A 14,074-nucleotide genomic window follows, 5' to 3' on the forward strand; every position below is an offset into this window, starting at 1 on the left:
TTGCTGGTTGCCATGCATCTTTATGTAAAATCAGTATAAGTTTCGTGATGGCAGAGAGTCAGGTTGAGGAAGAGGAATTTACTAACTGCCCAATCTTATGAATATGATGCCCAGTTATCAAGCTGACGACGTCACAATGGATTCAAACTCTACCCAAGAGAAATTCCCTGCCGTTGCCATCATCTCCCTGGTTATCCTGGTGGTCACGATTATTCTCACCCCAATCGGTTGGCTGATGTAGAGGTACTGAGTCATGAGAGGTCAGAAAACCGAAGATTCGAAAAAATTACCGACGATATACTGGCAATATGCAATATGTTGAGAAACAGGTCAACTTTCAAAGCCAACTGCAGAACGGGGTCAGGCTGAGCCGCAGCCACGTCAGAATGTCTGAATTATGTGGACTGGACGCAGATCAAATGAGACGGCTTGTAACGGGTGGAACAAGTGCGACTTGTCCCGCAGGAAGGTTTATAGGTGGAAAGACATTCCATGGAGGCTCATGGGATGACGGCAAACTTGTATTTCAGGATACCTCAAGGAATATACATCAACAAGTTGCGCTGGTCGGCTCTTGTAGGGTAACCTGGTTCAAGCATATGATAATGCAGCACTTAGCCTCTCCCCCTTGCGACAGATGACCCTGTACAGCACTTGGAAAAGGACATATGGACTTCGATTGTAAAGAAAACGTGTAGGCGTGCCTTTCACCGCTGCATTCCCAGGTTGCCATGTGGAGTACAGCACGGCACTGTTGGATATCTCTCTGGTTGCATCATCCTTCTTAACAAACGAATCAGGTTAGGAAGTTCCGATTTATGATACCTGTCAATCTCTTATGTTTGCGGATACATTCAAGCAGGCCAATCCAACGGTTCCAACAAGACGAGGATATCCCAGAATGTACTATGTAGTTTCCACCCCTCCTCACATAATTGTGTCGCGGAAACGTGAAAAACTCGGCGCAAACTTCATTACATAGACAGGCAAGGGGCAGTCAATGTAATAAACTCGTATTCGTCTCTTCACTTCTCACGAAAGTAGTAATCGCTTGTAGCCAATGACATCACTCCTTGTTTCCAATCAACTATAACATCATACTTCCCTTCCTCGCCATCTGCGGCACACATCACTACCTTTCCTTCGGCAAGACAATCCATCCACGCAGTCATTCCCCCTCCCAGCACCATGCAGCTCTCAACCATCCTCCTCGCTCTAGCTAGCTCTCCCGTCCTAGCCGGTGAAACGATCAATCAAGAGCCTTTCCTGATGAAAAATTGCGACTACATAACCAACACTGAGCACGGCGACAAAGGCATCAAATGGGCGTCTTACGAGAAGAATCCTCAGAACGTCTATGAAGCTTCCAGCAAGCTCATCACTAACTGCAAGGTCCTCGGTATGTCGGAACCAAAGTGCAGTGTCATTGACATGAATCTCTGCTATGGCTACCAGGACCTCGTTGTGGTTCCCCAAGAGAAGTAAGTTGCTTTTATGCGCCTCAGACTGCGGCCACTAACGGAATTCACAGCGGGAATTACAAGCGTTCTTGTCACAGCATCAACTTCTTTACAGATGGGAACGAAACATTGAGTTGCGAGGGAGAGCAGGGAACCCAAAGTGTCAGATTCGGTAGGAATTTCATTTTCTTGTTTTTGACCGCAATGAATTGTATGCGGACATTGGTTCACGATCATGTGTACAGAGAACAACCTCATGGTCACGGATAAGGGGAACCTCGTGTGCTTTGGACAGGAGAGTAAAGCTTGTGACGATCAGGCTTGGAAAGCAACACACGGAGAGGATTGATTTGGCAATGGTCATTGACTGCATCGTTCACATAGTGAACCTAGCAATTTAGGGGTTTTGTAACACAGGTGAGATGTCCTGATGGTGAGTTATTTTCGTGCAGTTTTTGGATCTATTATCAATACAGTACTAAAACAAATCCGTTCGTTGTGCTCTGTATCCCCAGATAGTCACCTGCATAGGATTGAGTGCCGGGCGCTTACATCAGGTGGGAAGGTACGGCCAAGTACAGGGCTACAAAACCCCGCCTCAAACCAGAAGTAACCATCATAGAGAAAGAAGAAAAAAACATCCTTTTTTGGCCTTCGTATAAATTTACATCTACACGACGTGGGTCCACCCTTGACAATTTTCTTTTTTTCCTTGGTCTGTTGGCGGAAGATTGATCAAAGACACGATGCGCTCGAATTCTGCAGCTGAACTCAATGTTGTGGCCCGTGGAAATGAATTATGGATAAATGACACGAATATCGGATTCTAGCAGAGTCTCTCATCGTTATTTGGTGCCCGAGATCATCAGGAAAGGAGGTGGGCAATATAGGGGCTAGCCCCACACGCACTAATTCGGCCGCTCATACCTGCACTATTTGGCTAATGAAACAGGTGTCTGGGTCCCGTAGCCCACCCGCGGCGCACAATTTGAGCTGGGGGAATTCGGCCCCTCCGATGAGCGCTGCGCTGAGTCACCGTGCAACGAGATACTCGCTGCGTAATCATCAGAGCTATTAGCCGCTACTGGACGAAGGTCGCGTGCTGATGATCCTCCACCCGGGGTGAACTGTTGGTTGCACAAATGATATCATGTGGCACTCCATTCCTTTATCTTTCCAGACCCTTGTGGAACCAATGAAAGTCTTGGCCGTCGAACACATCGTCACAGACGAAATACCATCCTCAACCAACAGAACTATTTTTATTTTCTTTGGGGGCCACGTGGCCGCGTTTTTCTCATGTATACAATACTATCCAATCATGGGTTCATCGATATTCCTATATTTCCTTCTCGGCCCGCAAACCGGCAAATGCCCGCAACCCTGCTGTTTAACTTGTACAATGTCAACTTCCAAATATCCTTTGCTTCCCTTCGGCCAACGTGTGAGCACGGGGCAGCGGGACCAATTTCAATATTATTCCATCAGCCTCACACTTGCCACACCTCTCTTGGTCGAGATGAAGAATAGCATATAACTGCCAGAACTCTTTTATTCCAAAAATCCCATGATGTTTACTGTCACACCTGTACCTGAGCACGCAATCATGGCCCCTCCACGCACTCCAGCTGCATCTGATCAGAAATAATGCCGTATTTATGCGACGTAGCGAATTCAACTCACTTGGAAGCGTCACAATAGCATAATGGCTTAGGCAACCAACATTTAATAGTCCCCGAGGCACTGGTCTCTGCTTATACGGTCTTGAGGTCATCCGAACCCGTACCTGGGCGGCTGACCATGATGTACTTGGGACACATTATACTAACGCTTACAACGGCACGATAAAGCAAGACACCTAAATGGAGCTGTGATAGCTCGAGGTGGCTTCATCATGGACTTGTGCAAGGCTTACGTCATTATCCCTACCTCAGCGGCTCTGATCATTCTTGGCCCTGCGCCCTGCGCCCTGCGGCTACCATGACCACTAAAATTATGGAAGATGGGGACACCTTCGGGCAAGAGATTGAAGTCTTGGTGGAAGTATCTCCAGAGCTCATCCGACAAGTATGGTCCAAATTCCCCGAGGCGGCGTTCCCCTTGGACACCAGCACCTTCTACCAGCTCTGGGACTTGAAAGCAAAGGAGATTAAAGCCAAAATCGAAGGAACGGGGTTGCAAAATGTCATCCTCCAGGGGCCAGAAGACAGGACGAAGGACAAGGCTGTCGAGTACGGCAATTGGCAAATCACCCATGATAACACAATTGACAATCACAAGGTGCAAGAAGGTGGTTGTTTTCGGTTATTTTCTCCTGCATTTCTCCGTTTGTTGAACTAATGTTAATTTCTTGCAGGCGTCTACACAGACCATAGCGACCACGAACACAAGATCCGCTGGATCGGTGTCGAGATCAAGACTCCTATTTTCCACTACTTCAACGACGATTGGAGGGGACAGATCGACAAGGTTTGGAGTGTGCTGGACTCCATAAGAATGCCCCATGTCCAACTCTACAAAGATTGTGACACCCACGTCCACTACTCTCGAAAGTCATGGTCAGGGGGAGAATCGCGGGACGTGGATATGAAGAAAGAGGGCCCCGTGATGCCCCTCAGACAGTTGCAACCTCTGGCTTTTTTCGCTCACTACATCCAACCAGCTTTCAACGATCTCGTGGTTGAAGGCTGGCGGGACAGCATCTACTCGAAGCCGAACACACTCGTTACCGACGTCAACACCGGAGCGACTTTGCCGGATTTTTCAGACTTTCAGGCGTGCTGGAACACGATTAGCGGCACAAAAAGCACCAGGGAACTTTACGAGATGGTTTGTTGGGAGGATAGCGACTACCGACGAAGAGAGAACATCATCACGAAGCATTGGAAGTGGAACTTCAAAGGCCTCAGGTGGCAAACGATTGAGTTCCGCCAAATGCCACCTAGCCTCAATTCGAAAGATTCTCAGATCTGGGTCGACTACACCGTCGCTTGTATACGAAAGGGCATGTCCATCGACTGCGAGGCGCTTGACCGCTGTGCCAATACCGCCGCGATCAACCAGTACTTCGGGCTGAACAAATCTCCCCACCGCAAGGAAGACTTGGAGGTCTTGTTCGCGGATCAGGGTCTTAATGACTCCTTCTGGAAAGGACTGTATTCTCGCATGACCGCGCTGAAGGATTTGCCAATGCCACAGCAGAATACGCAAAAGAAGTCTGACGAACAGAGAGGGGTCTTGTAGAACAAGGACACAACATGGGATTTCTTTCGATCCTGCCTTTAGGACAAGGGTTTCTCATTATTGGACAATTATTGATTGAATGTGACATTACGGAGGTGTAAGGGGTTTCCTTTAGCATGGATTGGTATCGTTTGGCGTTCTGTATCGTTGTTTTGTTTTCTTCTCTTTTCTCCGTCGTTTTACACAACAAAGGGTGTTGGATGTGTTATGAACAGGTCGTCAATAGTTTGCTTTTAGCCGCTCCCTTGGATATCTCAGGGTAGAGGGAATTGCCACAAAATTCTTTAATGGTCATCTTGTGGGAAGTTGCAGCCTCAGGTATAGAGGGTTACAAGGCAGGCAGGCACGCGTTGCAGTATTTAGGGATCCCTCGGGGCCAACTAGGTATTTATCCCTTACGCACCTTCATAGTACCAATGCAGCCCCTAGTACTTGAATTCCGACCCATCTGATTTAGTTTAGTAGCTTTGCAGGCATTAGTTTTGATCCTACCTCACTTTAGGTTAAGGTCTACAACGTTATAAAGGAATTTTCATCTCTTCATCTCTTCATCTCTTCATCTGACATGACAGAATCACAACGTGTAGAACTGGTCGCTCCACCTGACATTCTTATGATCCCCGAGAAAGCCAAGCTATCCTCGTTCGGAAGGATCACCACGCTCTTTAATGTGAGACTTCTTCCATAGCCATAGCACCACTGGATCCATTCTCGCCTCGCTCTCTCCCTAGGACTCGTCTTGCGGCGTATTAGACATCTCCTTTGCATGGCTGACAATCTGAGTGGGGGCATTATCGATCCTGCACACCAGCCTTCTCGTCGCATCAATGAGGGGACGTAGGGCGTTTTTGTAGGTCCAAGAGCTGTTCTTCATCTCCTTCTCTAGGATCTTGATGTATTCCACAGGGCCTGCTCTCTTTTTTTGCTGCCTGTTCATTGAAAAGGGTATTACATGCCGGTTGTGCATCTCCTCACAGGGAAGCACCAGTGTGAGACGCTGTAGGTCATCTGTAAACCCATGAAACGCAAGACACTCCAAACGGACATAATATACCGGATGCTGAATCTCGGAAAGCTCTCCCAAACCATCAGATTGCAGTGCCCCTTTGCCGTCAAGCATCTCACCTGGGTTGGCGACCTGCATAGGCGTTCACATAATATAGATGGCTATGTTTTTTTATATTGGATGCCACGCAGTCCTCTCCACCGTCCAAGCACCTAAAACGGCCCCTACCATATCCGGTGTTTTGAAGTAAAACGTGTTTGCTTCCCAGTTGAAGAAGAAAAGGTGGCGTTGGGGACCCTAGTCGCCGCACAAAATGAGGCTAGCGTCGCGATTCGGCATGACAGCATGCTCAGAGGCTCCCGAGACAGCTTCTCTGGCTTTGCTTCTCACCTGCATGAGGTTTTTCATAGTCGGTAGCAGTGCAAAGTCGAGCTTGGGAAGCGTTGAGAAACAAAATGGATATGGTATGTCAAAAATTGGATATGGAGGATGTTCGTTATATCGCTCTATGGGATCATAGTGCATCAGATCTTTGGTCAAAACATGCAGGTAAGGGCCATTGGGCAAGGCGCAGTGACCCTGTATCTGAAGCCACAGCTCGGTAAGTAGGTTCGGGGAAAGATGGAATGATTGATTCATGGTAGTGGCACAGGTCATGAATAATGTTGCAAACCTCAAATTAAAATCTGCAGTCAATTCAGTCCACTTTATTTAGAATATCATGGAGGATTGTAATGTTGATTGAGCTAAGTTAACCTCCGTCAGGTGTAACGGTAGAATGTTACCTATCTAACTAGTGTACATTGTTACGGAGTAACTAGGGCTCCGCCAGTGGACTGTGTGCCACTAGTCCTCTGTTACTGCCTCCCAGCGTAAGCTGATATTCCAATTTGATGAATTTCAGCCGTCAAATCGTCAATTTAGCGACTGTTGTCAATAAATCTCATAGCGATTCTGCCGCTCGTGACCGCTCAACTTTCAATTCATCTGCCATTTGTGAATTCGTTGATTGTGACCATGCCCAGCATCTCGATAAACTTCTGGTGTTTCGCCTTCTTCAATAGCTTCGTCAACCCGTCTGCTGCCATCAACATGCCGCTGATGTGTTTGACATCTATACAAGCCTTTTTCTTGGTCACCAACTGGATCCTCATCGTCATCATCGCTGCCTCCATTGCCAACATTTTCTTCGTTGTTTCCTGCATTACTCTGTTCTTGAGAATTGTCGCGTTGATCTTCCAACAAATTCCAGCCTGGAGGATTGGCATTGTCAACTTTGTCCGTCTTAGTAGGTATTTTGATGGTGATCTCAAGAGGTTTAGGTTCAGCAATGTCCTTGCGTTCCTCAAACTTCACAAGTGGAAGATCCTTCAGTGAGGCGTCATTGTGCGTCATATCTCGAGTACGAATTATGCGTTGGAGCTCAGGGATGTAGGCTTTATGGACCTTGCCATAAGAACCTTCGGAGCCAAGGTATAGGCCTTCCATTGCTCTGGAGTTCGCTTTCTCGGAGGCAACGCGGTCTTCTGGCTTAATGTGTACCCAGACTTTGGTACCCCAAGCTATCATATGTTTTCGATTTAGGCCATCTTGAAGTCGCTGATCAAGATTCAGCTCCCTTGCCCATGTTTGAGTAGGCGAAATCCATTCCAAAGACTTCTTCGGAGTGTTGTTGTGAACTTCTATGGCATGCTTCAGAGCATAGGGCCACAGAAATTTGGGTACGCCTGTGTCAAGGAAAGCTGCCCGCAATCAAATTTCATGAATATGACCCATTTTCTCGATCAGAGGATTTTGTTCTGGGCTGCGTGGCGCTGTAATCGTTACCTTCGATCCTCTGGCTTCGAATAATTCAGTCGCTTTATTGAATTCTTTGGCGCCATCCATGTGGTATTCCTGAACTCCAATACCTCCTGTCTGTTTGATTTGAAATTTGTCAAATTTGATCATTAGATTAGAGACTTCAGAACGCTTAGCCATAAGTTCAAGCCAGCACATTCTTGTTTTGCGGTCACACCAGTGAATAGCGTGATTCATTTCATGGATTCCGACTGGAGAGATCTTGAACGTGTCAACATCGACAATGTCAAGGATCTTTAGTGGTCTTCTCAAAGGATCATAGTTAATTTGGCGTTTAGCATCCTTTCCATGGCATGTTTCGCAGTTGTAACCTTGTGGGCGATGTAGCTTGATTCCCAGTGGTTCGAGTGCTCTGAATAGTGCCTCATCGCTACAATGAAGAAAGCGACGATGCCACAGGTCATATGCTTGTGCCGCAGACAAATAGGCATAAGCATGTCGAATAGTGGTTTTCTTGATGCCCAAGATGTAAACATTGTCAACAAGATGAAGTTTGAGTAATGGCTTTCCATCTTCACTTGCAAGACAGTTGCGATAGCCATCAATCACTACGCCAACTTTGCGTAATTTGCCAACAGATATGAGTGTGGCAGAAGCTGAAGGAGAGTAATATACTTCCTCGAAGATGACATTGCGGTATTTGTTGTCAATACCTTCCGCTTCAACCTCAAGAGTTCCCATGCCAACAGCTTGGGAATATCCGCCGTTGCTGGTCAAAGAGTTTCGTGGTTTGATGTCCTTGAAGTATGTAAATCGTTCTTTGGTATTCGTTATGTGATCTGACGAACCACTAACGACGAAGTCATCAGCTTGTACATTCAACGTGTTCGCCAGGGCATATGATTCCTGTTGATCAGCAGCATCTTGCAAAACTTCGTCATAATCTTGCCACTTATCACCTCTTTCGCTCGAGATCGCCAATGGTTCGTTTTCTTCTGTTTGCTCAACGTGTTCATCACCGTCAATTGCTGAATCCAAGGTTGTGTTAATGAATTCAGAATCCCAGCTGCTGCCGAAGCAATTGTCGTCATCAATAGCAATCGCGAGATGTGAAGTGCCGAAATGAAGGGAAGTCGCGGATGGAGAGTTATTCTTCTTATCCAATATCTTGGCCACAGCCTCTTTACCGAGAAGGACCTTCATTCGTGTTCTCGTTGCTTGATTTGTCTTCCATCCCTCTGGTTGTGTCATATGTTTGCAGATCTTTTCACCTTTCTTGCCTTCTTCATTCTCAGAATGATCGCGGTTGCAAATCCTGCAGTATGACTCATTTTCGGTCTTCTTTTGGGCTTCCTTCTTCTTGTCAGGTTTCATATATTCATCTCGACTTACTCTTCCGTTGTTGTTGCTGTTGTTTCTGCCATTATCTCTGCCAGAATGAACATTTGACAGAGATTTGCCGACTGTTGTTGTGTTTTCGTGAAGAAAAGCAAGGACTTTCTGGAAATTCATCTTGGTAGCTGCGATCAAATCCTTGAGACGATCGCCAAGGTGCTTGTCTTGTTTCGTCATTGCTTGATGAATGATTCGAATCATGAAGCTTTCGGAGAACTTCATGTCGTGTTCCTTCTCCATCTTTGTCTTGAGGAAGAGAAGCTCTTTGACCCATGCTCTTGTATCCTTGAATTCAGACATATCAAGACAAATGGTCAGAAATCTCCCCTGTTGATTGTAGTTGTTGCCGAATTGATTCTGCCAAACAGCCTGTTCTGCTTTTGTCAAGCAGTCTTGGACTGATTCGTTTGTATAGCCAAGGTTTATCATGTCATTCATGATATTTTCCTTTATCGACTGCTCCAGCATGTAGCGAAGGGTCACTTCCCTTTGATCCCATTCTTCCTGCTCATTCTTCTGGGAATCGGGTGGTCTGTTGCTCATTTCCAAGACTTGTGTTGATTTCATGATCTTGGAGACATCGAGGATGGATTGCGTCCATGCTTCGTGGGTGATTTGGCCCGTCAAGGGTTTAATCGAGATTCTGGGTGCGAAACTCTCCATCTTGTACGGATATACGAAATTTCGCGATGATGATGATTCGGCTTGGATGAATGATGGTTTCGTCAATTGTGCCAATGGCTTTCAACGGAAGTTGCGGTGCGATTCACGTGTGTTTCAAGCGCGATTCACCATATGTTGCAACGAAGGTTTGCAACAGCAGGCAGGTTTCTGCTGCACTGCAGTTTGGTGTCAAATAGAATGAATTATCGTCGAATTTGAACGATGATGATGATGAATGATGTTGCAAATTATGCAGATGAAGTTGATGATGCTGCAAAAGATGTAGATGCTGCAGCCTGCGTTGCGAAAGCAGAGGGCTCATAACCTCATGGAGGATTGTGATGTTGATTGAGCTAAGTTAACCTCCGTCAGGTGTAACGGTAGAATGTTACCTATCTAACTAGTGTACATTGTTACGGAGTAACTAGGGCTCCGCTAGTGGACTGTGTGCCACTAGTCCTCTGTTAGAATATAACACTGTGAGAGTTAGAACGCTTGGGTTTTGTAACAGGTGACGGTGGGCCGGAACTGGTCAAAGTGAAGATCGAGTCTGATGGACGACAGTATCATTCAAGGAGCTATTGGGACGGCCGCGATAGTACGGCCTGGTAACAATTGATCCTCATACCTCTTTTCCTGATATACCTGAGTAGCCTGCTATACATCCAACTCAACTTTTCCACCCCAGCGAACAGAATGGCCTTCTTCCAATCTACAGAGGCCCTCATTGTCAAAACTGGTGTATTGCTCACACCTCATGCCAAGATCCAAATGATGGCATTCGGCAACACAACCGTTGCACCGCCTGCCAGCCAGCCTCACTGGTGGAGCTAACCGCCTCACAATGTACCTGCATGTCAGCTTCACTCATATAATCAATTGTAAGCGTAAGGCGGTGGCTGTGAGGTAGCTCTTGTACGATTGAAGTGCACCGGAGATCTGCATGCCTCGGCGACATATTTAGAACGCCTTGTTATGTGTTGCACTGTTGCGCGCTTATATATGCTATTGTCCACCTATGCATGTTTTCTTTGTGCTATTTGACATGAATGCCTGATTATATGTCGCCGATATGGAGTACGATGGTTTGATTGCGTCTATTACTCTTGCGGGCAGCATCGTTTCTAGCGTGTCCACGGCGTGCGTGTTGACCTGTTTCGTCATTTACCGTCGAGATCAGCGGTCTTTTCGTCATGCCTTGGTGTTGAATTTGGCGCTGTCAGGTGAATATTTTGACTGTCCCGATGCAACATTCAAAAGCAATTACTGAACATGGCCAGATTTCATCAACTCATTCACCAATTCCATATCGGGCATCATCTATGTCCGCAACCACCGGCTCGTCCCAGGTCATGCATGCACCTTCAATGGCTGGATAGAACAGCTTTCGGTCCAGGCGACTGACTTCTCCATCCTCGCCATCGGCTTGGCTACATTGCTCGTAGTGGTTGGAAAGGGGCACTTGTCTCAAGCTTCGACAGCCAGAAAAGCTCTGATTTGTTTGTCGGTGTGGATTGTGCCGTTCATCACCAGTACCACCGTCACGGCCATGGGCGAGGTAAAGCCAGTTAGTGGGAACTGGTGCTGGATCTCGCAAAAACGCACGGATTTGCGTTATGGGCTCACTCACGGCTGGCGTATAGTGATTATACTCGTCACTATCGGCACCTATACATATATCTGGTGGTATATGCATCGGCACTTCAAGTCTATGGGCTCCACACTCAGTGTGTCGAATAAGGAGAACAGGGGTGAAGCCGTTCCGGTTTCCTCAGAATCGTTGGGCTTGGAACCAACTGGCCAGGTCAGGATGACGTTTGACATTTCGGCCAACAGCGAGACCCATCTTCCGGTCACTCCTAATAACAGCCCAAGACCGACATCCAGTGGAGGAGGTACAAGCCTCGATACACCACAGTACACCCACGACAGCTACCCAACCAGCGCCCCGTCGTCTAAGTCCGGCCGCGATCCGTTCTTGACGAGGAAGTTTTCAAAATGGTCGTCTCAAGACAGCGACCCGAACAATACTGTTCTCACCACCATCAACAACGACCACCTTCGTCGCCAATCGAGGCAGGCCGAACGGGACATCAGGCGTATGCTATTGCTCAACGGGTACCCCATCATGTACGTTATCCTGTGGGTCCCGAGTTTGGTAAACCGGGTCATGGAGGCCACGGGACAGACGTCATCGAGCAACGTTCTGGCCATTTTGCAGTGCCCACCACAGTACGTGGGATTTGCGAATGCGATTACGTATGGTCTGAATTTGTTCTGGAGGGATAGGTTGGGCAGGTCAAGGCTGGGTCGGGGTTCGAGAGGGAGGGGCGGAGAGGCTTGATCTGTTGGATGTTACGGACAGCTCGGTTGGATGGCGGTCATGATTAGACGATAAATGGTAGATGCATATTGATACTCAGCATGCAAGCAGCAGATCTTCTTGCATCTCACTGACTGAACGTCTGATCGCTTGCGAGGACAGGGCAGGTCTCGTCTCAAGGCCCCCAAGACAAGGTGAAAGGAATGTCCGAGGTCTGGCCTCTAAATTAAGAGGTCGGGTACGATGTCAATCCACGGCGGCGTGTACCGAGAGTGGTTCAGTTGGGTTTGGGGAGAGCTGCCCGTCGGGGCTGGTCCAAAGTAGTATCGCAAATGGTTGAGAGGAGAGGGAATGTGAACATCTGCATGCCGTTGTTGCGATCTCACAAAGTATGGATACCAGGCTCAAGTTGTTGACTCGCTCGGCTGTGCAAAATCGAACCAGCTTCAATCCAGCTGATTCAAGATTGCCCGGGATGATCCCCGATGCGGTAGCCCCCTCGTGTCCCCGGAATACATCTCTAGCGCCAATATGGTTTTGTCAGGGAAAAAGTGGTAAGATCTGGCGCGATTCCGCAAGCAAGCAAGTTTCAAGAACCCTGAAAGCATCATTGAGTGGGCTGTCAAATCAGCAATTGGGCATTGACAAGCGTCATGCGGCGCGTTGGCTCTGTGGGGAAACGCATTTGACCGCCCTGGAGCCGGACGATGCCGCGGGTCCACATCGGCATCGTGCGATGAAATGTCACCCCACGCTCAGCAGACGGCCTGGTCATTTCCCCAAGTTCACGACAATGACCCGGAAGCTGTGAGAGGGCGGGTGGTTGTCTTCATTTATCGATAGGGGATGGATAGGAGGTCCTGGATGGCACAGTCGGTCGTATTTAAGGTATAGGTGCTTCACCATCTTCGACGATTGAATAGCCAGAACATCATCAGTCACACGCCACAACAGCATCAACAATCTCAACATCATCAGCCACCCCCTCCACCATCAACCTTCACCACTTCTCACCATGACGACCAATTCATTCGGCGGAGGTCTTCCCCCCTTCGACTTCAACCAACAAGTCAAGCCAGCTGTCTCCAGATTGTCCAGGAGCATGCCCCTCTTAGCTCGACTAGTCCCCGTGGTCACAGTAGCAGCATTTGGTCAGTTTTGGCCCTATCCAACTCCCGGTTCTCATGCGAAGTTGCTAATGTCTCTACCATAGCCTACTACGCCAGCTCAGAAATTGCCTGGCACCGGCAAGTGGCCTCTAGCATACGCACAGAACGGCAAGCCACCCGTGCCGCCGCCGCCGCCGCCGAGGATCTGAGAAGAGCAGCTCTGGAAAAGTCGTATGGGGACCGGCATAGCCTCGAGGACTTGGCGAGGGCGATCAATACGTACGAATCTACGAGGTCCAAGGATTGAGGCCATCGCCAAGTAGAAGCATTGACGCGCGCGCATACCTTGGTAGCATTTGCATATTGAGCCCCCTTCGGGTTGAGGATAGGGGCTGGGTTTCGGGGCGTTTTGGGAGTTCGTTTTGGAGTTTCGCCATCCCATTTAGATGGTTGGATATCGCCACGGTGGATGTACTCCACGGCCCAGGCATGATGGAGTCGGCGGTGCGTTTATACAGCGCTGGGGAGAGTTTGCACATCCTTGTTGTTACGCAGCCGGGGGTTTAGTGTGAGACACTTGGAAAGGACTCTGGCCCTTCTTGGATGTTCACCACGATCAGAGCCTGAGAAATGGAGTCTTTCATGCTTGTAGCGTCTACAGAAGCTCACATTTGCATCAATTTTACATGTTTCAAGAACAAAGCCTATATCTACCATGAGGAAAATCTCCATGTCTCAGACAAGATTAGTGGTAAAACTCGCACATATTTTTGGTCTGTTACTTGATAATATTATTTCACCCCCGAGTCGCACGTCTGAAGGAGAAGCCGGTCCCTGGCCTTCAACGCAGTTGCACTTGACGATAACTTGACTACGCAACTAAGTGCTTCGATGAAAGCCAAGGTAGTCGTTTCATCTCAACAAAGTTTGTACACTCTCTGCGACTGCTTCCAGTTATTGGCGTTTCTCATTGTCTACTTCATATGCCGATGGAGAATTATCCAATCTTCGGTCGTAGTACTAAGACTATATTAAGGCTGCATTGGACGACATGAATGCTTGCTTGAATTGTATA

General features: G+C 47.9%; 4 protein-coding genes across 4 annotated transcripts; all 4 read left to right on the forward strand.

Moving 5' to 3' along the window:
- Positions 1-1,146: 1,146 nt before the first annotated feature.
- On the forward strand, positions 1,147-1,809 carry BCR38DRAFT_527172 (uncharacterized protein; the record flags this gene model as incomplete). The annotated part of the gene is made up of 3 exons (XM_040865382.1): positions 1,147-1,481; positions 1,532-1,632; positions 1,706-1,809. Exons 1-3 carry the CDS (start codon positions 1,189-1,191, stop codon positions 1,807-1,809), a joined length of 498 nt encoding a protein of 165 aa, XP_040711902.1. The 5' UTR covers positions 1,147-1,188.
- A 1,631-nt stretch (positions 1,810-3,440) lies between these two features.
- On the forward strand, positions 3,441-4,703 carry BCR38DRAFT_488944 (uncharacterized protein; the record flags this gene model as incomplete). Its single annotated transcript, XM_040864344.1, has 2 exons — positions 3,441-3,750; positions 3,817-4,703. 2 exons carry the CDS (start codon positions 3,441-3,443, stop codon positions 4,701-4,703), a joined length of 1,197 nt encoding a protein of 398 aa, XP_040711903.1.
- Positions 4,704-10,645: 5,942 nt separating this feature from the next.
- Positions 10,646-11,860, forward strand: BCR38DRAFT_314087 (G protein-coupled glucose receptor regulating Gpa2-domain-containing protein; the record flags this gene model as incomplete). The annotated part of the gene is made up of 2 exons (XM_040854680.1): positions 10,646-10,790; positions 10,848-11,860. Coding segments are annotated over 2 exons (1,158 nt in total), but the record flags the coding sequence as incomplete, so codon positions are not given.
- Positions 11,861-12,769: 909 nt separating this feature from the next.
- Positions 12,770-13,125, forward strand: BCR38DRAFT_445913 (uncharacterized protein). Its single transcript, XM_040861056.1, has one exon. It carries the CDS (start codon positions 12,906-12,908, stop codon positions 13,101-13,103), a length of 198 nt encoding a protein of 65 aa, XP_040711905.1. The 5' UTR covers positions 12,770-12,905; the 3' UTR covers positions 13,104-13,125.
- The last annotated feature ends 949 nt before the right edge of the window (positions 13,126-14,074 follow it).

This window comes from Pseudomassariella vexata, assembly GCF_002105095.1.
Source record: "Pseudomassariella vexata strain CBS 129021 chromosome Unknown BCR38scaffold_14, whole genome shotgun sequence".
Classification (NCBI taxonomy): domain Eukaryota; kingdom Fungi; phylum Ascomycota; class Sordariomycetes; order Amphisphaeriales; family Pseudomassariaceae; genus Pseudomassariella; species Pseudomassariella vexata.